This window comes from Xiphophorus couchianus, chromosome 2, assembly GCF_001444195.1.
Source record: "Xiphophorus couchianus chromosome 2, X_couchianus-1.0, whole genome shotgun sequence".
In the NCBI taxonomy this organism is placed as follows: domain Eukaryota; kingdom Metazoa; phylum Chordata; class Actinopteri; order Cyprinodontiformes; family Poeciliidae; genus Xiphophorus; species Xiphophorus couchianus.
Genome location: NC_040229.1, coordinates 1605371 through 1631241, shown reverse-complemented (window position 1 = coordinate 1631241; position 25871 = coordinate 1605371). Strand labels below are relative to the sequence as shown.

The following is a 25871-nucleotide window of genomic DNA, read 5'->3' as shown; positions in this document are numbered from 1 at the left end:
TCACCTGATCTCAGTCTGACTCCGCCCCCTGCTGCCTCGTCTCCAGGCGCTCGGACACGGCCGATAGCCACCTGCTGGACCTCTGCATCATGGTGTTCCGCGCTTCGTTCGGCAGCGGCAACAAGCTGACCCTGGGCCGTCTGTTGGCCCACAGCAAGCGGGCCGTCAAGAAGTTTGTGGGTTGTGACGTGATGCTGGAGCCGGGGGAGTACGCGGTCGTCTGCTGCGCTTTCAACCACTGGCAGATGAACGTGAGCGGGACGGGAGCTCCGCCCACGCCCAGTAAGACTTCCTGTCACAATATCAAATTCTGCTGGATGATAAATCGTCCTGGAAGCTATCGCGATAAACAATAATATTGGTCAACCAAGAACAAATTCTTTCAGTGAGCTTTAAATTCTGATGAACATTTAACACTGGAACTGGAAGACATTTCAGTTATCCAAAATAAATAAACGAAACAGAAACAACAAATATAATGAATCATGAACACTGCAAAAACACAAAATCTTAATTTTTATCCAGTTTTAAGTGTAGATATCTTATTACACTTAAGAAATCGCAGCATTGCAATCCTTCTTTACTTCCTTACTTCCTACCTTTTTGTCTTGTATACAAGGTTGTCCTTCCTTTCTTTCCTCATTTCTTCCTTCCTTCTGACCTCATGTTGAACTTTAATATTTCCTAATGAACCTAGAGAACAGCTCTCTCTCTCTCTGGTTTGGTTTCTGTTGTCTGTCCGTCCTGATGAAGCCGTAACCGCGGCGTATTGTTCTGTCCATGTCCACAGTCTCCAGTCCCACCAGCGGGGCGGCCCGCCGGCCCAGCCACGACTTTCCCGGCTACATTCTGGCCATCTACAGCTCCCGCCAGGTGATGGTGGAGCAGGTGGAGGCCACGCCCACCACACTGGCCGACGCCATCATCCTGCTCACAGAGAACAAAGGAGAACGACACGAGGTGAGACTCACCTCGCCGACCCAAATAAAGAGAACATTTCTGTCTTTATCTGGTTGGAGAAGCTTTGACCTTCTCTGTCCTCCATTTTGGTTTTAATTTGACCTTCACTGAACATAATTTATTTAGCATTATGTCTCCTCTGGTTTGTTGCTTCAGTAAATTCAAGCCATGGGTTTTTAAAAAGTGTTGGATCTTTAATTTAAATGAGTTTATGTATATGTAAAAACATAAACATTGTGTTAGCGAGATGTTATCAGTTTCTGCTCCTATATGTTTTGCAAGCTTGACTGAATTACTGTTAGGGACATTTCTCTCTCAAAAGTGTCGCTAAACTTGTTGGATGAGTTTAAACATGAAGACAAGTTCTCCTGATTCATGCAAATAGTTATTTGGGAATTTTAATCCATAGAAGATTGGATAAATTTGTAAGAACATGTTCCTCACTTTGTTTCCTTTCTTCTATCCCTCCTTCCTATTTATCAGGTTATTTTTTGTCATTTTAAAGGGCACTCTAACACAGAAACTTCTTTCTTCTCTCGTGAACAAATCTGTTTTGAATGGCGTGGTTTTTTTAAGATGCTTTAAGCTTCTTAACACTTCTGAACTGTTTTTCTTAAAAAAAAACAACCCAGGTTCAGTTCCCAGCAGCACTCTGTAGCCACTACCTGAGCAGCAGTGTTTTAACATCGTATAAAGATACGAGTTCTTAGCCTGCCGTAAATAATTCAGGATGTTTTTTGTGAAGAACAAAGTTCTTTTGTTACAGAGACTATTTCTTGGAAGAGAAATACTGTTAATGAGTAATCTGATTAGATATGGCAGCTGCACAGTTGAACACTATTTGATCAGTTGTTTAAGATGTATAATTCACTTAAAAAGTAGATTATCTGCAATGTAAAAATCCAAGGTCTTTTTTTAAACACATTAATATGAAGAATTTCACTGACGTTTGATTAAAAATTCTCTTTGAAACACTAAATTTTGAAGCCCATCTTGCATCAGTGACAAACTTTCTTCAGCCTCCACCTAACCTAGCGTGCGATGCATCCTCAGGGTCGTGAGGGCATGACCTGCTACTACCTGACCCATGGATGGGCGGGGCTTATCGTGGTTGTGGAGAACCGCCATCCCAAGTACTACCTCCACGTTTCCTGTGACTGCACTGACAGCTTCAATGTGGTTTCCACGCGCGGCAGCCTCAAGACCATCGACAGCGTTCCACCTTTACACAGGTACACACACACACACACACACACACACACGTTTTTAGTAAATATGAGGACGAAAGGCAAAAATAGGACAAATGGGTACATGCCTCTCCAAAGGGTCTAAGGCCTGAGAATCAAATGGTTTTCCTGCCATGCTTCCAGAAAAACATTAATCTGTTACACACACAAGTTTTTATTTCTGCCCGTATACTGTATAAGCTTTAGTAACTACATTTGTACCTAATCCAGTGGTGTCCTTGACAAAATTGTTCAGTTGAAAGCACCTGAGGTTCTAAAAAAAACTCATTGAAAATTAACTTTTTGTGATTTTTGCTTTATTTTATTAATAATAAACTAAAGTAAAATTTTAAATTACTGTAGATGCAAAACATAAAGGTTTTGCGTTGTCATAAGACAGGCTCACAGTTTCTGATTTTTTTTGTGACTGATTACTTTGTGTTTGAGTAAAAGTAGGTTGATGTTTGTAGTCCTGGTTACGCCATATTGAAGACAAATGCAGAAATTACGTTTGTTGATTTGGAATAATTTTAGTTTTGACATTTTGGTCCATAAAATACCAAAATTTCCACTTAACTTTACATTTAGGTCCATCTGAAAATGTAATTTTTAAAATATGAAATAATTGACAATTTGATAAGTTACTCAGTAAGTGAATAGACTAATTAGTGCGACTCTTGTTGAAGTATAATTTTTGCGTCTTCTGCCCAGCTCTGCTTACAAGTAACTTTTCAGTAAGATATCGGAGTTTGTTTAAAGGCAATGATACCTTTAAATTAATAAAAGCAGATTATTTCACTTGTAAGAACATGTTTCACGTTATGTCATTATGCAGTCCTGTCGGTCATTTTAATTACACAGCATACATTTCACAATAAAGCTGGAAAAGTTTACAATTATTAATCAAACTTCAATTTTTATCACACATACCTCACTACATATTCATTTCCTCTATAGGTTATAGAGTAAAAAGAATATAAATATGCAGATAAATCAATTGATAAATACATAATAAATGTATGAAGAAATAATTACTTAAATATACTTTAAGAGAGTCAACAACTACATTTGCAACTTCTTTGTAAGCTGTTGCTTAAGCTGAAGGATGTTAAAGATACTTGGACAATATGCATTACGACAGCTAAAATTCAATATTGTTTGGTTTTTATTCCTACTATTAGCTCTTGGTGTCTCTGCCCATTTTATATTTGTCTTATTTTTTACTAAACTTAGTTTTATTTTCCATTTTATCATTTATCCACCTGTGATGTTGTGTTTGTTGTGAGACACTTTGGTCAGTCGAGGCTGTTGTAATTGTGCTTAGAAATAAACTTTGACTTTGACTTGATTTATTTTCCCCCTGGGACAAATAAAGGGTTTTTGAATCTGAACTGACTTCAGATTCACTGACTTCCTGTTAAACTGACAGTTTAACAGGAATATGTATGGTGTTTATACCCATTATGTAAGGAGTAAGTAGAACAAATGTTGCAGCAGTGCTTGTATAAACATGTTGGCCCCGTGGGTTACAGCTCTGCTCTTCATAATCTTCCTCTGGCTGGATTCAGCTGTTAATGCGTTCAGGTTTCACATTATTAGGTTCGCCAGCATTTAACGTCTCCTTCAGCTGTACAGACATGCTCCAGTCCACATTAATGCAAATTAAACACTGGATATATTTAAAAACTGTTCAATTTTGCAAAGACTGGATTATTTTATTTCCAGTTGTTTTGTCTTGAAACAATTTTAATTTGGTGTTTTCAAAGTTTGGAAAATCTTTGATTTCTGTTTGAATTTCTTGAAAGTGCTTAATGTTCAAACTCCACATTTTTGTCATAAAGTCTAAATCTAACGTAACCCTACATGGTTTTTTTTCGCTGTCTGAAGTTAAATCAGACTAAACTTGTTTTAAGTCAGTTACAATTGCCAAAATTATTTGGATGGATGGATGGATGGATCTTCCTATTTTGCATTTAATCATTTAATTTGAGCCAGAAAGTGATTTACCTGAACACGATTTTTGGAATTGTGTCAATGTAATGAATTTATTATTCCTAATGGCTCACTGAGTTATTTATATGTGTAATTAAAATATTATGTTGTGTTTTTTTCTTTAACTATTTTTATTATTTAAATAAAGGTTATTATTAACAAATAAATAAAGTTATTGAAATCTGGCCATCCACCACCAATCCACTACTGCGTCCATCTGGACCATCCAGGGTTGCACAGCAGTCATCAGTGAAAATTAATCTTCATGTCCAGCTGGGCCCACTGGGACCGGTTCTGCTTGTGAGCTCTGGTTAGGGGCCCAATAGTAGGTTCCTGCACCACAAGCCTCTGGAGGATCCTCCACCTTGAGGCTCCAGAGGCTCCAGCAGCTTCTAATAACTGTTTGCTGCTTTAAGGACATTTTAACAGCTGCTGTCTGAATCCGATGAATGTGTCAAACAGAAACTTTCCTCATTCTGCCTTTATCTGTACAAACCATCTTTGTTCTGAATCAGCCACAAATCTCTTCACAGTACGACGATAACGCTGCAGTTTTCGTTAAATATCTGATGTTTACATAACTTGTCATACGGCACTACACTATCTGATGATTTTCATCAGCAGAGATTCTTTCTCTTTCCCATGTTGCTTGAAACCTGTGGCCTGCTTAATAATGTGGAACATCCTTCTGAAGTAGATTTGAGTTTGTGTGCTCCAGTTAACAATTAATCAATTACTAAATTAGTTTATCAATTATTTCAATAAACAATTAATCGTTTCCCTTTAAGTTTTTATTTGTCGAGTCATTGCTGATTAATTAGCCACTCCTGCCGAGGGGTTGATTATTTTAAAAACCGATTAATCACAATTAATTGTTTCAGCTCTAGCAATTATTGATATAGATAAATATGAAATGCTTGTGATATGTTTATTTATTTACTCGTTTATTTCCCACAGGGGGTGGGGAGGAATAAAACAAATTATCGTGCGAAAAGGAGAAGGTAGAAGATACGAGATTATGATTTCCTGCCCCTCATACTCGGAACCAACAAACATTTAAATCTCCCCACACCAAATAAACTCTTAAATTATTCCCACATTGAATGACACTTAAACCTCACCTTAAAGGTACATTTATTTATGCAGTTTAATCACCAGCAATAGCATTTTTGGTCTTTGAGGCACCCATCCTATCCAACATATTTCCCAATAAGCTCCTTTTTAAACAGTTTTTTAAAGCTGTTTTATATTTGTTCTTTGTTTGAGCTCCTCGTTTAACCCATTCCATAAATCTGTCCCATACACTGATAAACAAAAACTCTTTTTTATTCCTTTTTTTATCTTCTTAAATGACCACATTGTCCAGCTCTACTTTTACTCACACCCTCATCTTATCACAGAAAGTTAATCAGAACTCCATTATATTTCATGTACCTGTATGAAGCTCAGATTGAAAGCTCTGTTCTCTGTCTCCCCCTGCAGGCAGGTGCTGGTGGTACTCTCCCAGTTGGAGGGAAACGCAGGCTTCTCCATCACCCATCGCCTCGCCCACCGAAAGGCGGCGCAGGCCTCCCTGGGCGACTGGACTCCCACCAAGGCCACCCACAGCCCCCACCTCACCCCTGACATTGACGGGCTGCACAGACCCAGGCCTCTATGACCCCTGCCCTCTTCACCCCCTACCCATAGACTTTAACTCAACAACCTGTCGGACCACTGAAAAAAATCAAGCAATGGTAGAAAAGAGCTGTGGGGAGCCATGAGTTGCAGAGGAAGGCGAGTTTCCTGGTTTTGGAAGTGCGTATGAATGTGAAGTCTACAGAGCGTTTATTGGATCTCCAGATTTATTTTTTTTTAGCCATGTGGAAGTGCCATTTCGGGATGAGAAGAGGAGAATGGGCCTCGACTGGATCCAGACCGAGACACCATGGGAAACTAGTTCTAGCTTAACTACTGAGCCATGGCCCCGCCCACACTCAGTTACTCACTTCCTCCACACGTCGTCCTCAACAGGATGCTCACCAGTCCTCAGTGTGGTACATTATGAGCCAAACCAGCTGGGTTTACAGCGTAATTAACGTTTATTTTATATTTAGTCTTACTTGTTTTGTAGCCTGACCTTCACCACCTTTTCCATTAAGGTTGCAGATGAAGCCATTACTCACCCAGTGCAGTCTGTTCCCACTCAGAGTAGCTCAGGACCAAACTTTGTTTCTGTCATCATGTAAGTGTTTGTAGCAGGCTGTCAGAAAGCTGGAGCTGGATGTCCATCTTTTTTCTCTGCTGTGACTCTGGTACCTTCCGTCTTTTTAAAAATACTGAATCAGGAAGAAAATCTCTGCTTGGATTAGACAACACACACCTCCTTTCTGATGGATTTTCTTCCTGAAAGGAATAGTTCAGAGTTTTTAAAGTGTTTTTTTTTAGATATCTCTTGATGTTTTCCTGGATCTGTATGGTAAATCTGATGGCTAAAACCAAAATGGACGTCTGCCATTATAAACCTCTCCAGGTTTTCAAAAACGCATCATAAAAGTTGTTTTTTACACCTTTAAATCCTCATTACTGCACAGAACCCTATAATTATTTGCACAGGAAATCGTTGTTGGAGGTGGTGCGTCACCAATAGTCTTCCTGTGTGAAACTCATTCTAAGAACAAAACGTGAAGCAAATAAATCAAATAGCTATAACATCTAGGAAAGCTCAGATCAAAATTTATTGTTGAATCTTTGCACTGCAAAAACATCAAATCTTACCAAGTATTTTTGTCTAGTTTCTAGTGCAAATATCTTAGTACAATACGACAAAACTAACTTAAAGGACATTTTCAACAAGATAAAGCAGCTGGGTTTAAGTCAGTAATGCTTTATGATTGATTAAAAAAGTACTAGTTCCAGTGGCATTACCATCTGGTTGTAAACAATCTATTTTCATTCCCACTAGAGGTGCAGAAAAAAGTGATTCTCTAGGGAATTGTAATTCCTAGTCCTGAAAATTCTGAATGGACTCAAAATGCGATTTTAATCTGCTTAAATTTGTGTAAAATTATAGTTTGAATATTTGCTATTTTTATTTAAGAAAAAGCCAAGCAGCTAAGCTAAAAGCTGGTAATTACTGATGAAATTTGATACAGTATGGAACCTTTTAAAATAGTTTTACATAAATGTGTTTACACTGTCTTTTCCACATCAGTCACAAAACTTAAACAGAACCTCTAGAATAGAAAAATTGGTTTCTGAATTAAAAATTGATTCTGAATCGAATCGTGACCCTAAAATTGGAATCACATGAAATTGCTAGCAATAAAAGATTTGCATCTCTAATTCCCACCCTGTTTCACTCAGGAAGATTGTTGGTGACGCACTGCCTCCAGCTTCCATTTCCTGTGTAAATTGTTGCAGATACGACAATGATTGCAACGAAAGGTTGCAGATGTGCATCATCACACCATCTTAAAATGCTATGATGTTCTGGATTTGGGTGTGTGATATAGTAGAAGTCTGCTTTGGTCTACGTTAGCCTCAGATGTTTATGCTAAATAAAAAAGCCATGAATTATGTCTGCAGGTGGAAAATCCTGGACTATCCCTTTAAGAGAACCATTTATATCTTTGCTTATAAACTTCTTGTTTGCCAGGTAACGTCTCGTTTTAACATCATGTTGCACTCAAGGTGAAGGTCAGCTTTTATCCATTGTTTGTCAACATGTCACTTTAAGTTTTAGTGTAGCTTTAGAGCACTAAGGAGCTCCACCTGCTATTAGGGGGCGCTCTAACGGAACTGCTGGGTTTATTTCAGGAGGTCAGGGACTTCTCAGGCATCTTCTCCGACAGGAAGTCAGCAACACAATGTTTGGAGACGCCAAAAAAACCCCCCAAACCCAGAGCTGTTTTCATTTCTGCTGTATTCTCACATCTGCAGTAAAAGCCATCACTCCTCCTGATTGCGTCCCCGTCGCCGTGGCAACACAGCAGCTTCATCAGAGAAACGGGACAGATGAATGCGGTACTAAAGTCAAAGAGAAGAATGGCGGACTTTTTTAATTAAGTTTTTGTCTTATAATTACTTTGTGTAATGGAGGAAACACTTGAAAGCTTTTGAGCAAATTTCCTGATGCGTTCATAATTAGTGATTAGTTGTGGTATTGGGCACTCAAACTTTAAATCCCTAACATATTTACTGAGATGAAGACGAGTTTGTTGTCTTCTTCGTGGTTTCGGGTTTTTTTCCCCTGTCTTTCATCTTTCTGTCTGTCGTGTTAGGGACTGTTTGTGTGGCCATAGTTGTGCAGCTGTGAGCTTACTGTCTAATTTATTCACACCAGTGATTAGCTGAGCTCATGAATGATGGAGAGTTGGGATGAAGTTTGCTTTAGATTGAAAAGAAATGAACAAACACTGCAAAGACTAGGCACCTCAAACTTTTAATGTCATCAGATTCACTCTTCTTTTATGTCCTCTTTTCTATTTCCGTCATCTAATGTTGAGTTGTGTTGGAGGCGCCCCCTGCTGGTGAAAAGAAGTGGTCGGTTCCAGCCAACTTAATGCGTTTTTTCTCCTCATTTTTTTCCTCCTTGTAAATTGTACAGACTGCAAAATTACAAAACTTGACATATTTGAAAATAATAAGAGAAAAAAATGAGCTGATCCTTTTAAACTTGTAAAAACTTTACAGTATGATAGTAGAACTGAACAGAAAATAACCTGATATGAAAAAAACAAATGCTGACGAATGTGATATATATATATTTTAGTGATTTATTTCTTTTTTTGGGAGGGGGGAGTGGGTTGGATTATGAACAGCTGTATAAATCTGTATGTTTAATTTTCAATCTCAGGTTCCAATGGACCAAATAAAAAGATTTTTGTAATTAAAAACGAGTGTTTTCGGTTATGTTTTACAAATATATCAACTGAACAACATCTGTTCAACAACCACAGGATGTGTCTTTAATAAATGAGAATCTACTTGTTGCTCCAAAGTGAAAGTGGAATAAGGTGGCATAATCATACTATGGGCCTACTTTTCTTCGACTAGATCTACACTTTCTGTCAACACTGCAAAAAAAAAAGAAATCTTAAAAAAAACTTATCTTTGTCCAGTTTCTAGTGAAAATGTCTTAATACATTTGAAATAAGACAAAATTAACTTGCAAGTAACTTTTCAGCAAAATATGGGAGCTTGTTTGTTTTAAATCAATAATTCCTTAATGTTGAATTGATAGTTTATAGGCAGATTATTTCACTTATAGTGAGACATTTTCCCATAAACATTAAGAAATGATTTACAATTTATTAATATAACTTCTTATATTAAGAAATTATTGACTTAAAACATTACACTAGAAACTAGACAAAATTCTTGCTACAATGTGCTTTTTGCAGTAAAGAGGAGTTACATGAACTTTTGCAATTACCAGTTAGTTTAACCCCAAATCTTCAGGTATCTGCAAGAAAGAAGGAGATATTTTATTCTATTTTATTTTCTAGTATCACACATTAAAGGCACATAAAAAATTAACTAAAGAATGACTTTGCTACTAGAAAATCAAAGTTTATATAATTCAATCGTGAGTCAGAACTTCTTCTATGCACCACAAATCTGGAACAAAAATGCTCAAACACAGAACAATCTACCTGTTTGTGTTACAAAAGACGACATGCTAACCAGTTTTCTTCATACATGTCTCCATGGTTACCAATAAAACAATATTTGGTATATTTGTAATTATACACACTTATAACGTTTATGAACACCGATCTTCTTACCTTGTGTTCGCTGCAAATCCACGGTTACACCGAGGGCCGCCAGTCCTTATGATTAGCGACTGCTGCTCATCGCTGCCGTTTCTTTCCTCATTAAAAGTTATAAAATAAAATGACATGTTTGGTTTACAAAGACGAGGTAAACCAAACATACTATATACCGTATCAGCCTCGTCGCCTGATTTGGTACGTAACATTTTATTATTGATTCAGTTTCTTGCTGTGCTTTTGGCAGACTATATTGGTTTGATTATTTGCTTATTTAATCAGCCAAAAATAATAAGTGGTCATTTAAAGAACAAATCAGACATTAGATTAACAGTAAACACATGTATTTCCTACTTTAAAAGACATGTTGGTGCTTTCCGTGTGTTTTATTTTGAAATGTTTATATATTTGATGAATTCATTGTTCAGTGGTTATTTATGTACCAGACATAGACCCGCAGCCCAGGGGCGGTTCTAGACGGGGGCCAACGGGGTACCAAAGAAGTTATACTAAATAAATGTCTTATGTTAATACTCCGATGTGGATTTTTTTAACCTTCACAATTTTGCTTTAACCATGAATTAAAACTTATAGTGCTGCACTTTTAGCTACTGTATATGATCACTCTTTCCATCTGCCAGGGATCTAAAACCTGGATCTCTGGAGACACGAGTGGCTCTTTGGCTCACTTATTCAAATGATTAAATATTGCTCTGTTTTTTTGTTTCATTCTTTTTCAAGTGTTGCCATGGAAAAGCACTGATGACCTTGGCCCTCGTGGTAAATTTGATCTAGAAGCAGCCTTCAAACCTAACTCCTTATTTGTATAAATATTTTGGTAATACTCTTTATAATACCAGAATGTTCACATAACTTTTATACTTTTGGCTGTCTGAGGATACATTTTGAATATTAAATCAGGTGTTATGATCAGTTACTCAGTACTTGAGTAGTTTACCAAGTACTTTTTACACTTGATTAAACGTGTTTAAGGTATACTACCCTGATTGGAGTAAATTTTGGGATACTCTAACCAACCTCTATGCATGAACGATTGCTCTATGGATCACTTAGACAAAAAATACTGTCATAAAATAATGTCTATCACTGCAGCGGACGACTCACCCCATGAGAGTTGGGCGGCGCCGTGGTGGGCGGCCCTTATTCTGATTTCTGAAAGGTGGCGACCCCAGCCAGAAGTGACCCAGTTCCGATGTTTTTGTGTTGTCGTTTGGCTTAGTGCGACCTATATCTGATCTTTCTATGACAGTCTAAATGACACAAGTCTTTTTTTTTCACTTGGATATCTGATCTTTTCAAATGGGACATGAATCCTAACGGCCTGGTCCTGAACATCATCGATACTGGACAAACGTCACTATTTAGCCTCCTGATACACGCAGACGGGAATAAAAACAACCATGAGGAACAATAATGAGGATGAAGTTGTTAATGTTCTGGCTCCGATTGGACAACAACATCAAAACCGCAAGTTATGCTCCACCGTCAGCATCCATGTTTACTTCCGCAAACACTGAGCTCTACTTCTGTTTTTACAGCGGTTGGGAAAACACTGAGCACGCTCTCTATGTGTGACGTTATTGCGCCCTCTACTGCGGATGCAGGACACTTTCAGGTCGTTTGCAGTTCACACTGGAGATCACATGCAAGTCGCATTTATTTGGAAGTGTGAACGACCACGCAAGAAAGAAATCCGATTTGACAAAAAAATCGGAATTGGGTCACTTCCGGCAGCAGTGTGAACGCAGCCATTAGTTTTCTCTTTGGACTTCCAGGAATGTTTTTCCAGATAGTTCTGAGCACCTCTTTCTATCTTTGTTTCTCTCTCTCTCTTCTTTGTCTCCCACCTTCATCCAAAGCAACCCCTCCTCCTTCTCCTCCTCTTCCTCTCTTCAGCACAGCAGACACCCCCTTGACCTCAGATGGCAGCAGAGCTGTAGCCCACCCTTCTTCCACTCCTGGTGGGTAAAGTCTTCCAGACCCCTGCAGACACACAGCAGCAGGACTTCCCTTTCTTCTGCAGACTGCACCAACGTCAGAGAGGAGCCGGACTCACCTGGAAGGATCTCGGCTCGTCGTGAACAGAAGGTATGACGCTGTACAGCTCTCTGTCTCCGTCTGCTTTCTGTTGCCCATCCTTCATGTTGAACTGACAGGTCAGGGTGAGAATGTGATAACACAGCAAGCAGCTTGTCAAAGGAAGGGATCTGTGTGCTGAGAGGAAAAACTTTGGTCGGTTTCTTCTCAAATATTCACTGGTTTAATTTTTTTTTTTTATGACTAATGGGACTTGCACTGCAAAAACACAAAATCTTACCAAGTGATTACTTAATTTTGATGAAAAAGTTCCAGTTTTACATGAAATAATATAAATGTCTTCCACTGGCAGAACCTTTTCATCAATATTACTGACTTAAAACAAGTTTCTATATATTGCTGAAAGGTTACTATTAAGGTAGTTTTTTCCTATTTCAAGTGTACTAAGATATTTGCAGATTTAGCTTAAAAATACTTGGTAAGATGTTGTGTTTTTGCAGTGCAAATCTTTAAAGTTGGTCCTGAGGTATTCAAGATCAAAAGAAGATAGTTTTTAAGATAAAACAAGTTTTAAATAATAACACCACAAAAACACAAAATCTTACTTTTCTTAGTGTTTTGTCTAGTTTCTAAATGTTGATGAAAAAGTTCCAGTTTTAAGTGAAATAATCTGCCAGTGAAACTGGAATTAGACTAAGTGACTTCCACTGGTAGATTATTTCACTTAAAATTAGCACTTTTTCATCAACATTAAGGAATTATTGACTTAAAACAAGCTCCCATATTTTGCTGAAAAGTCACCTTCAAGTTAGTTTTGTCTTATTTCAAATGTACTACTTCCATGAAAATAATTGATAAGATTTTGTGTTTTTTTAATCGTTGCTCTTATTGATCATTTTTTTGATGATTTCACCAAATCTTAATGTTTCTCTGGATTTCTTGGATGGACGATCTCTGCCACGGACACACGCAGTGACTGCATGTCAAAAATATCACTGGAAGCCATTCATTTGGACGATGATGATTTTCTATCCTCAGCATCATGAAACCTGAGAGGAGATGGCAGTAGGAGGGGCTGCTTTTAAAAATATGAGCATAAGGTTTCAGACATGCAGAGATTAAATGTGTGTGCCTTGGAAATCTCTGCAGGCTGAGTTTATTAATAGATGTTTTACTGCTCGACTGAAATCTTATACTTGGTCATTTAAGAAACAATCAGAAAACAGGCATTTTAAGTTTCAGGCCAAATTAGCAAATGTGCAGAACGTTTCACATCAGGAGTAGGTGGAGCAGAGAGCATAAACTTTCAACTTTTGACCTTATAACTCCAAATAATTGTAATGTATTTTATTTGAAAATCCTGAATAAATGTCATCTGGTGTGATATACTTTCAGAATGCCAGTAAAAAGAATCTCTGACATGAAATAGGCTAAAAGATCTCAGAAATAATTCAAGACTAGATGAGAAACAACATTATTTTCTCTTTTTAGAGGAAAAAAGAGGAAATGTGAGCTTTCAGAGCATGCAGCTGCAGTTACAGAATCATACGTGAGATATCTGTAGATATGGAGGCTTTTCCCCTGAGTCTGAATGAAAACATTCAAAGCTTTAAACTCTTTAAAAAGCCATTTTGGCATCTCATAATTCATAATTTATTACTGCCTCCATAATTAGATCAGAGGCCAACGACTGGAGGGCCGACTTCAACTCCCTCCCAACTTCATGACCTTTCAGGCGACCTCAAGGGATGGAGAACATGTGAAGGTCACGCAGTGAAGATGTCGTCTTAACCAGAAATGTTTAAGATTCCTTGGGATCAGTGCACTGAACTGTCGTGTTTTTATACACTGTAAAACATTTGAAAACGAAAGTCCACCTGCTGCCTAGAAAATCCAATTTAAGTCAACAAGAAAATTATTTTATTTTAGAAATTAAAGTTCATGAAGTTGATTTAACAACCAGAGACAAGTTGTCTAAACATTGTTTTTAAGTTCATTAATCTTGAATTGTGAGTTTTAACTTATTGTTGCAATTTAAGCCTAATAATTATTTCACAATATGCAAGAAAAAAAACTGTCCTCATCCAGTTAAAGAGACACATTTCTCTATTATTTTACTCACAATATCAAGTTAAAAAAACTTATTTCACTGTAGAATAATTAAAATTCTTGTTTCAAATCACATGAACCAAATTTGTGATCTGATGATGAATTTTATGAAACATCTCAATGAATTCAGCTCAGAAACATTTAGTGTGATCAGGACATTATCCTCAAGCTTTGCAAACTGTCAGCTGCATTAAAATAAACATTTTCCTTAATAACACAAGAGTCAGATCAATGTAACGCTTCATCTCAGGAAACAAAAACACGCCACTAAGCATTCTGGGAAATAGTTCCCACTCCTGTCTTTTTCTTCTTTCAGTTTTTTTAAGTGCTGACCTAAAAACTCTAGTTTATTCAACTCTTGGAGGTTTGACAAAATGAATAAAAAGTTAACACAACTTACTGTTGTAAGTTTATCTTTCACAAACTCAAACATTTAGGTTCAAAATCTAAAACTCGCAAATTTTTTTGTCTTAAAGAGAAGAAGGTAGTTGACGCAACTAAATACAGCTCAGATGTTTTACAGTGTGGATCCAGTCAAATTAAAATGATCTTTTGTTTAATAAAGTCTGTTTCAGCAGAGTTTTTAGAACCCAGTTAGAGGCTGAGGAAGGACAGCAGGACAGTAATCCTAAAAATAAAACTTATATTAATGTTTTGATCATTTTTATCCCCAGTGGACCCAACATGGCATCCCAGAGCCCAGCGCTCCCACAGTCCTTCTCTCCTGGGACAGACAGCGTCTTTTCTGACCAGTCAGGCTTCTATTCACTCGACTCCAATGTTCCTGGACTCTCTAAGGTGATTCTCAACCAGCTCAGCATGAAGGACTATGGAGAATACAGGTAAAACCCAAAGGGAGTGACTCCAGTATCTCGTTTTACTTCGTCTTCAACTCATCACACTGCAAAAACACAAAATCTCACCAAGTATTTTTGGTCCAGTTTCTACTGCAAATATCTTAGTACACTTAAAATAATACACCTTCCAATGATATTTTTTGACATGCAGTCACTGCGTGTGTGTCCGTGGCAGAGGTCGTCCATCCAAGAAATACAAAGAAACATTAAGATTTGGTGAAATCATCAAAAATGACCAACAAGAGCAACATTTAAAATTATATTCGCTGCAAAAACACAACATTTTACTAAGTGTTTCAGTGCAAATACACTTGAGATCAGACAAAACTAACTTATAGTAACTTTTCAGAAAGAGATAGGAGCTTGTTTTAAGTCAATAATTCTTTCATATTGGTGAAAAGGTTGTAGTTCCACTGGCGCTGTTACCTAGCAACCCCTGCCAAGCCTGGCCCGTTACCTAGCAACCCAGTTCTAGTTCCACTGGTAGATTATTTCACTTATAACAATACATTTTTTCCAGGTTATACGTAAAATAATCTGCCAGTGGAACTTGAACTGGGTTGCTAGGTTACTGGCCGGGCTTGGCTGGGGTTGCTAGGTAACAGCGCCAGTGGAAGTACAACTTTTTCATCAATATTAATGAATTATTGACTTGAAACAAACTCCTATGTTTTGCTGAAGAGTTACTAGTAAGTTAGTTTTGTCTGATCTCAAGTATACTAAGATATTTGCACTGAAAACTAGATAAAAACTTGGTATAATTGAGTTGGGGTTTTTTGCAGTGTAGGAGATGATAACTGTCTGATTTCCATCAGGGCTGCTGTGGAGGGAAAGACTAAAGGACTCCGGTTCCGCAACTACAAGGAGATGTTCCAGAAGATGGAGGAAACCTTCAAGTTCTGCGCCAGCTGCAACAAACTCCCGGAGCGTCTCGCCGAGGGACAGACCCTGAAGCGCTGCGTGAAGTGAGTGCAAAGCCCTGAATGTCATCGCAGAGTAGGATGTTGTTGCGTTGCAGCCCAATAGCTGTCATGTGTGAAGTATTACCAGCTGCCGTTGCATCAGCCACACAAAGATAAGCCAGCGAACGCTGCAGAGGTGGACAGTGGCCAGGTGCAAATATAGCAAAGTTCCCGGACTGATTCATCTCTCTGCCATTCTGCACTCAGAGGAGCTGAATGCATTTAAAATATCAGATCATTTGGGTGAAGGTAGAAAGAACAGCAAGTAAACATGATAGACGACTGTCAGTGCCTCAGGGGGATTGTATCTTATTTCTGCCTCTTCTCTGATACATATTCGAGTTTCGGCTGCCCTCGACTCGCATTAAACTTGATGTTAGCTGAAGCCATTTAGAGAAGCATCTATGGTTTGGAGAAACTATAAAAGCTGCTATGTGGAGCCGTCAGCGCCTCTGGGGCGAGACCTGCGACCCACAAGCCAGCAGTTCATGTCTCTGCTTCTTTTTTTCTATATTTAGAACCAAGAAAGTGACTAAACAGGTTTTCAGTCAGCAACAGCGTTTCTTTTCTGTTACCTTCATCATCCTTTAGCTACAAAGAGAGTTGGGCGGAGAAACCAGAAAGTAAGAGTAGCAATACTGCAACATATTTTTACTCAAGTAACAGTAAAAAGTAGCTGTAGAAATTACTTTAGTGTATAAAAAAGTATTTTGTAAAAAGTCTACTCCAGTACTAAATGACTGATCAAATTATCATTCATTTAGTATTTCAAAATTACATCATCAGACAGAACAAATTATAAAATTTAGTGGAAATTTGGGGATTTTAAGGATGAAAATGACAGTAATTCATTTAAGTAACAGAAAATAACAAAAAAAAAATCCAAATTGGTTTCTTTAAATAAAAAAACTTATGAAACTTTAACAAAAACTGCAGGTCTGTGTCTGGTGAATTTCTGCTTAAAACATGTTTGTTTTTCATTCAGTGGTAGAAAATCCAGAAATTTTACTCAAGTAAAAGATACTTCAAAATAAAGTTACTCAAGTTTAAGTAAATAGTACAGCATAGCAAAAATACTTCTAGAAGTATTTTCTTTCAAAAACGTTACTCAAGTAAATGTGAGTAAATGTAACTAGTTACTACCCGACTCTGGCTACAAGTAATCCTCCTATGAATGACAAAGATGAATATAAGAAAGAATATATGCTTCCTTAAACAGGTTTTTAATAAAACCATTCTTTGATAAACAGATTTCAGCTCAGTTCTGCATATTCTGAGCCGTTTTAGGGCCTCTGTCTCTTTAAATCCAAATATGCTTCTGCTGGCCACGCCCCCCCCCCCCCAACCCAACGTTTACACACAAAATGGCTGCAATCAGATGTGCAATTATGCAACGTACATTTTTCAAAAGCTTTAGAAGTTAGGAGTGTTTCCTAGTTTTTGTAGTTTCATTGCCTCCTTCCTTTGTTGCTGCCTCTCAGGTGTCTGAATGTGTACTACTGCACAAAGGACTGCCAGAAAAAGGACTGGCCTCATCACAAGAAGGTCTGCAAAATCCTGCGACTGGTGGCCATTGACCGGTTGGTGGAGTGGCTGATGTTCACTGGTAACAACTATATTGAAAACAGTAACATTTTAAATCATTTGTAAATATTTTTGTACAGTGGATCCTCCCGAATGGCTGAGATCTGCAGAACTTTTGTTTTTGAACATAGCACGCCACACACACCCAGATCTGGGTCTGCAGCTGTGCTGGATGCCATGTGGGTGAGCAGCGCTGCGCCCCACGCTGACTGACTGCATCTTAACACCTAAAATAAAATGCTCTATGGAAAAGTTCATAATTTGTCATTTTCTTTGTAAATACTGGAGCCACTTTCCATAGACAAATCTACAAATAGGTGAATCAGTAAATAGGCAGGGGTCCACTGTATTTTCTTCTTTCTATTACTTCACACCAAGTAACTAAACCTGCCATCAGGATCAACTCAGACCACAAAACTTTTCATAAATCATCCTCTTATCTTTCCAGGAGATCTTCCAATCCCAACTGAGCAATGGTCCAAAGCACCTGCAGATGTGAAGGGTTGGGACGACTGGCTTCCCATGCAGGAGGGCCTCACCCAAAGTCTGGACAGAATCCTATCCAGCGCCAACATGGCAGCTCTGTGGAAGAACGCCGACAGGACCCGACCAGACGATGACGACCTGAAACAGTCCTTATGGAGGATTCAGAGCGAGTTCATATCTCGGGTTCTGACCGTAGGAAGGGCAATTCAGCAGTTTGGGCTGGACCCGTATCTGAAGCCTCTCACCGTTCACATCGTAGGGGCCTCCCACAGTGAGACTATGGGAGCCAGACTGACTGACTATGATGAGCTGAGCCACATGTTTCCTGGACACCAGGGCATTGAGATAGTGATGGTGGGCCCTGAGGTGGTGGACGGCCACATCGTGAGACCTCCGCTCAGAGCATTTGGCCCCAAGCACAAGGTGTACATCAGTGCCTATAAGGGCCTCTACCATCAGTTCTGGGAGGATGTGGTGGAGAAAGGGGAAGCGGCCAGGCCAGACGTTGTAGTCGGATTCCACCCAGGTATGCACTTAAATTTATCTACGAAACAGAAACAAAGACGTTTGTTGGAGTTGTTATTAACATCTTAACAATCTGAGATAAGCTTTGGGAGGCCTGGCTAGTTACCATGAGAGCCTGGCAACACACTCCAGCTTATTCCAGGGAATCCCAAAAGTGTTCCCAAGCCATAATGGATAAACAGTTCTTTCAGAACGTTCTGAGTCTGCCTTGTTGTTTTCTCCCAGTGAGATGAACCCTAACAATCCCCAAGGGAGACACACAGGAGCCATCTCAGCTACGTCTTTTCTGTATAATTCGCAGCACCTCTACTCTGAGAAGGGATTTTAGTGTGTATTCACACCAGTCATGTTTAGTCCAATTTAATCAAACTCTGGTTTGGTTGCCTAGAAAGTCTGGTTCATTTGCAGAGGTGTGAATGCACAATTAAACTCTAAAAACCTCCGATCTGCCTTAAAACATTGGTCTCTGTTCAGTTGAAGTGAACTCTGCTGTGGTTACAGTGAATATGTGAACTGGAAACTGCTCCAAAAGTAGGAAATATACTAGTGCACGGCATTCTGGGTAACTATAACTAAAACAAACACCAGAGTCTAGCGCCAGATAGAGAAACGGCTCATGGTCTTCAGCCAAGAACAAACAAGAAATCCTTCAACCACCAAAATCTGACGCCACTACATTTTTATTTACGTTTCGTGAGAAGGAAGTTGTGCTCAGTGTCTTCTTCAGAGGTTTTTGGGTTGTTTCCTTCAGTAGTTCTCGGTGCAGCGCCACCACAGGTGACGGGGGGAACTGTTTTTTTTTCAAAGTGCAGCGTGAAAGTGAAACTTAGCAGCTGAAAATGTAACAAATGTTGCAAGTTTGATCCCCAATCGAATTGAGTGAAAACATGTTCAGAGTAAGTGGCTTATTTCTACCACTTGTATCTATATGCCAGGATGAATATCAGAGCTTAGATGGTAAAGTAAAAGATTTGTGTTTTGATTCAGGTCATCTCCAAAACAAGAAACCGGAGCAGTGCTGGTTACAATGTAGATGATCCCCCAAACTCCTGCTTGCCAAAAAGATGCAACCGTGAGGTTCCCATACCAGGACTTCCTGTTCAATCAATCAATCAATCAATCAATCAAATTTTATTTGTATAGCACATTTCAGCAGCAAGGCATTTCAAAGTGCTTTACATCATATCAAACACAGAAACACAACATAGAATCAACAATCACAACACGACATTAAGTCAGGTTCCATCAATAAATTTGTAATTGATTACATTTCAAATACAATCCTAAACAGGTGAGTTTTTAGTTGAGTTTGCATCCATAGAAGGTTTACCTGTTACAGTCCTACTGCGTTATATGGAACAAAATACCTGTTGCTATTTTTATTCCCACTCACGCTCACAATCACACAGTTTAAAACGATGTAAACTTCTGGCACGAGGCTCCGTACACCTCTTTCACAGAATTTCGAGCAGGGACTCCGCCGTCCCTCTCGGATTTTTGTGCAGTTCTATGGTACCTGTTAGTGTCTAGAACTTACAGGGTTTCCGTTACGCGCAGTGACCCTCAGTCACTCGCCGTTTTTCTTCCAGCACGAGGCTCCGTACACCTCTTCCACAGAATTTTGAGCAGTGTGTTGAGGACCTTTCCAAGAACACTGCAGAGTCTGAGGAAGACATTAAACCCAACAGTTTTAAATCAGTCTGTAAAGTTATACGGAAGACTAGAATTCTGGTTAGAAACCGTGAACCATCTTGATTTCCCTTTGGTCCTACATGCATAATTCTTTACCTGAAGTAAACAGAAGCATTGAAGAACGTTTAGCTAACTGGATGTGACCTATTCATTAGGGCCAGGCTGTTAGAGGGGATTCAGATGATTTATGGCAGCAGCTGGGGAAGAGTTTGGCTGGCAGTCATATAAAAGAAATGGCCCTTCAGTTATGGGAGGGTTTTGGGGGCGACTGTGGCTGTGTGGGTAGAGTAGTCGTCTTGCGATCGGAAGGTTGTAGGTTTGATTCCAGCTTCAGGTTATCAATAGCAGGTTCAAAGGTCATATTGTTGGTCAGTTTGATGGACTGTCAAACTCATCCTCATAATACTACAAGAATAAAGTCAAAATAATACAAGGATAGTCATAATATTGCAACTTTTTTAATTGAAATATTATGACTTTATTCTTGCATATTTTGATTTTATTCTCATATGACTTTGTTTTTGTAATTTTATGACTTATTCTTGTAATTTTGTAACTTTATTCTCAAATTATTGACTTTATTCTCATACAACTTTATTATTATATGATGACTATATTACACTTTTATTACTTCATTTTCAAAATATTATGACTTTATTCTCTTACTATTTTGACTTTAATCTAATAAGATTCTGACTTTATTGTTGTAATTGTCTGACTTTATTCTTTAAATATGACTTTATTTTTGTGTTTTGAATTTATTTTTTGCATTATCTTGACTTTATTCTCATAATATTCTGACTTAATTTTTTGTAATTTTACAACTTTATTCTCATACGACTTTATTCCCATAGTATTATGACTTTATTCTCATAATTTTATGACTTTATTTTTTAAATATTATGACTTTATTCTCATAATTTTATGACTTTATTTTTGAAATATTATGACTTTATTCTCATAATTTTATGACTTTATTTTTGAAATATCATGACTTTATTCTCGTATTATTTTGACTTTATTCTCATGAAATGTGTTTATTTTTTCATGTTGGGGCTCTAATAATCTGTCATAAGGAAAGGACTGTGAAGAAAAACGGATCTATTGGAGGAAAACTGGACAGTCAATGTTGTGTAGCTCTGAGCCTCAGTGACGCATAAAATGATCGCTATTCTCCACAAAACAAAAGAAAAATCTGTTATTATTACCAGGATTGCCATCAACCATATGGCTGAAACTCACAGAGGCGCCAGGCAATGTTCCCAATTCCTAACAGCCTCTCTTTGTCACCGTATCTCCCTGTTATCTAAACCTCTAAACACTTAATCGCTGTTTAATTTTTCAGAATGACTAGAAGTGTAGCCTCTGGCATCGTAATATCTCGGTGTGCATCATTCACGTCCAAATCCCCTGGCCTGCGATACCATCTGTGTTTCGGTACCAGCTCCTCGCCTCCCTCCTTACATGTTCCTCTCTCCTTGACAACATGGTAACACGAGACTTTATTTCTCTCTGTTGTGGAATCTCACTCGCCTGTTGTTCATTTGTTGTTTGTCTCTGAAGGACGTTTAAGCTGACGGATTTGCGGCCGTGGAGTTCGGTAATCTGGTTGAAGGGCAAAGTTTTTATCGCTCTGCATCCTGCGGCTTGAAAAACATGCAGCTGGTGTAAACCAGAGTCTGGAGGACTTGACATCTGCCTGTTATTATCCCACAGGATTATAAACCCAACCCGTCGTGAACGTAGCATCTCTGCCACAGCGAACCGTCTTTTGGACGTTTTTCATGTCTTTGTGAAGTTGGTAAATAACGTCAGCTTGTTCTGAATAGGCCTGTCTCGATACATTGTTCTGGATGATGAATTGTTCCAGAAGTTATCATGATAAACGATAATATTGTTGTTTTGAGATCATTTTCAAACAAGAACACATTCTTACAGATCGATAAACTTTAAATGCTGATGAACATTTAGCATTGGAACTGGAAGACATTTTAAATATCCCATCCATCCATCCATCCATTTTCTGTTCACCCTTGTCCCTAATGGGGTCGGGAGGGTTGCTGGTGCCTATCTCCAGCTACGTTCCGGGCGAGAGGCGGGGTTCACCCTGGACAGGTCGCCAGTCTGTCGCAGGGCAACACAGAGACATACAGGACAAACAACCATGCACACTCACACTCACACCTAGGGAGAATTTAGAGAAACCAATTGACCTGACAGTCATGTTTTTGGACTGTGGGAGGAAGCCGGAGTACCCGGAGAGAACCCACGCATGCACAGGGAGAACATGCAAACTCCATGCAGAAAGACCCCGGCCGGGAATCGAACCCAGGACCTTCTTGCTGCAAGGCAACAGTGCTACCAACTGCGCCACTGTGCAGCCCATTTTAAATATCCTAAATTAATAAACAAAACAGAAACGACAAATAAAATGAATCATGGAGTCTCTGTAAACAAAGGTGTCCTTCAAATTAAGAGCTGGTTGAGATCAAATCACCAAACTGGAGCCATCACCATAATTATTAAGTTTGTTTTCATTTATCACCAAATAATTGATTTATTATTGTGATAGGTTTAGTTCAGAGAAAACCTAATAAGGAAATCCACAGAATATTTTGGGGAAAGTGCTGCTGTCCTTTACTTGTTTTGCGTTAAAGCTAAAGTAGCAAACATTTATTTTTAAAAATCAATTTTTCAATATTTGTTTAAGCTGTCTCCATGTTGTGTCAGTTTGGTATGAGGTAGATAATCTGTGAAAAAAAAAATCTAATTCCTCTGCCTTCTCCAAGTGCCAGCTATAAACAACCAATAAGAGCCAGGAGGCGGGTCTTAGCGCTGTCAATCACCCTGCGTGTGGCGCTGGTCATTCCCCTCAGGCTATTTAGCCACCGATGATGACAAACGGTTTTCATATAATAAGTTGTTTCTCTGCTATTAGCACATTTAGCAGCTCCCACATGAGATTGATTGATGGCGCTAAGACCCGCCTCCTGACTCTGATTGGTTCTTTCTGCTCAGGAGCGCTGCATTTCTTCAGAGGGCAATAAAAGCTCATGCAGTAGATGGATGTTTTCACAGATTATCTGTGAATCAATTACATTTACTTGATTAAAAAAATACTTTTAGTAATAATTTTACTACGTTTACTTTTTAGTTTAACTTGAGTAATTTCATTCTAAGTATCAGTATTTCTGGATTTTCTACCCACTGAATGAGTAACAAACATGTTTTAACCAGAAATTCACCAGACACAGACGCACACCTGAAGTTTCATAAGTTTCATATTGAAAGAGACTGATTTTGTTATTTTATACGCAAGAGATGTGTATTATGAATTCCTATTTCCGTGTTTTTTTCCCCATTATTATTATTTTTGTTCATTTTCGTTTTTACTTCAGGTTTCCACGCCAACCAGGGTTTGGTCCAGGGCTGGCTGCCCTCCCTCCTGCTGCTCAGAGACTACAACATCCCGTCTTTCTTCACTATGTTCAGGTAAATCCCATTTCTGGATCTTTTTCCATAATTTAAGAAAGAATGCCGGAGAAAAAGAAGCTTTTTAAGTGGCGAGATTCTGATTTCCGTCTCTTAAACAGCTGATCCTAACCCAGCTGAATCAAGCGCCTGTTTTCAGGAGATGTTTTGTTTTCCAGTGACACAGAGCTCCAGTATTCCCTGCAGATCCTGCTGGAGCTGGAGATGCACATCAGAGACAGCGGGCCCAGTCCGTTCAGCTCCCAGAAACCGGAGCAGGTCCAGGCCTGTCCTAACAAACCGCCGGTCTACTGCAACTCCCACTACGTCTGCTTCCAGGGCCTCCTGCCTCGGGATGACCTCCAGGGGTCACTTTAATGATGAGGTCTGAGGGCACGAATGTTAGGGCCACACTAAGAAATTATGACTTTATTCTCATATTATCATCACTTTATTCTCATAATACTCATTATTCTTGTATGAGTCATTGTACGACTTTATCCTTGTAATATTTTGACTTTATTCTTGTTATATTATGATTTCATTTTTGTAATATTATGGTTTTATTCTCTTATTAGTTTGACTTTATTCTCAAAATATTTTAACATTACTGACTTTATTGTTGTACATTTATGACTATTCTCGTAATAATAATATATCACAGTTTTATCTATTAATTTTTTTCTGAGTATGACTCTAACTCTGTCGTCTGTGGGAGACATATTGTCTCTAAGAGCCAAACTTCACCTGATTTTTCTCCTCATGATGCTTTAACTAAAGAGAGAGAGTAAAGAAATCTCTTAAATTAAAATTGTTTTTTTTTACTGGCCACTCAGACATTTCACCAGTCACTGATTTTTTTTCTTTTGATTACAAGCCCCACCTGTACAAGCAAATTATATAAAATATACGATTTATTCTTAACTCTATGAAAACCGGTTTACATATACAGACTATTTTAACATAACAGAGGTAAAGCAATAAGTTCACTTGAAGTAATTACTAACAGCAAACTTTAACTACACAACCCTGAAATTCTTGCAATCATTTCCTCTGTTGAACGTTTCCAGGTTTAGGCTACAACTCCCCCAGATAGTATTAAGTTAAAATGTGTCTAGTGATTTTTTAAAAACATTTTTAAATGGTTTCAATTGCTGTTTTCTAACTATTCTAGTTGTTTTCCCTTACTTATTACGTTTTCTATTGAAATTCACAATTCTTATTTTTACTAAAAACATCTCAGAACGTGTTCATTATTAATAAAACGGCCGTCATTATTCCTGTGTTTTCCCAGAGTTTTTCAGTCTGCCTGCTAGCTTAGCGTTAGCTTTCCCCACTCACTCACACCTGCCCTCCTGCCTCTTAATGAACATGTTCCCTCCTTCTTACCGGGCAGCAGCAGCTAATCTGATGTATGTGCATTAGTCTGTTTCCCAGACGGTCAGTCCGCCCCTGGACTAAAGTTCAAACTGAATGGAGTTTTTTTTGTTTCCTCTTCAAATTGTCAACCCGCCACAGTAAATTCTTCCGTTGGTCCAATTTACACGCCACTTCATACTTTTACCCGCATTTGGCTGCTAATTTCCACGCCTGCTTACATCTGATTTTCCTTGATGACGTGAGCAGCAGTTCCCCCTCTGCTGGCAGCCTGCGGTAATGCAGCTGCTGGATAAACGGCTCATTGCTCCACATTCATCATGAGGCCTAAATTATTTCTGTCATCGCTCGATGGCTCCCTGTGATTCGCTCTGCAGTTACAACAATTACAAATCTTACAACAGCTGCGTGAAAATGGATTACATATTAATATACCTTCACCTGAAAGGATCAAATTACAATCACTTCACAGGTTTGGTGTCTCCACTAATGCACCTTTCATTATTTGGTCCTAAGGGAAGTTCTTAACTGCAGCAGCCAGCTGTTTTATTCTTTATTACTGACGAACTTTTAATTGCAGATGTAACTACACTCTTCCAGTCAAATGACATTTTAAGTGTTTTAAGTTTTAAATGAAATGAAATGGAAAAATTGAAACATGACAGTGGAAAATAAAGCTTCTTATGTTACCTGAGATAATGTCTGTGGTGACTGTACACTGTAAAAAATCACTTTTACCTGCTTACAGGTTAAAGTCATTTTTCTGGTGAGCCTGCAGTGACATTTTTAGAAAATTATTTTAACATCATCATTAACAAC

The 25871-nt window shown here is 38.5% G+C and overlaps 2 protein-coding genes and 1 long non-coding RNA gene across 4 annotated transcripts in view; 2 read left to right on the top strand and 1 right to left on the bottom strand.

The window, feature by feature from the left end:
* capn15 (calpain 15) overlaps positions 1–8877 on the top strand; it is a 55571-nt gene extending 46694 nt beyond the window's left edge. Inside the window, exons 9-12 of one of the 2 annotated variants that reach the window (XM_028038215.1) lie at positions 47–282; positions 791–960; positions 2014–2192; positions 5661–8877. In XM_028038215.1, the coding sequence (XP_027894016.1) occupies positions 47–282; positions 791–960; positions 2014–2192; positions 5661–5838 (763 nt within the window). In that variant the 3' untranslated portion in view covers positions 5839–8877. The remainder of the gene's footprint in view (positions 1–46; positions 283–790; positions 961–2013; positions 2193–5660) is intronic. The other variant, XM_028038225.1, reaches the window with a different exon arrangement.
* Positions 8878–9593: 716 nt separating this feature from the next.
* Positions 9594–11720, bottom strand: LOC114149797 (uncharacterized). The gene is made up of 3 exons (XR_003596583.1): positions 11057–11720; positions 9947–10027; positions 9594–9624 (listed from the first exon to the last, which is right to left on the bottom strand). It is a non-coding gene; the product is annotated as an uncharacterized LOC114149797 (long non-coding RNA).
* A 188-nt stretch (positions 11721–11908) lies between these two features.
* On the top strand, positions 11909–25746 carry mss51 (MSS51 mitochondrial translational activator). The gene is made up of 7 exons (XM_028025899.1): positions 11909–12040; positions 14773–14940; positions 15771–15920; positions 17399–17523; positions 17950–18513; positions 23603–23696; positions 23855–25746. Exons 2-7 carry the CDS (start codon positions 14783–14785, stop codon positions 24051–24053), a joined length of 1290 nt encoding a protein of 429 aa, XP_027881700.1. The 5' UTR covers positions 11909–12040; positions 14773–14782; the 3' UTR covers positions 24054–25746.
* Positions 25747–25871: the final 125 nt, after the last annotated feature.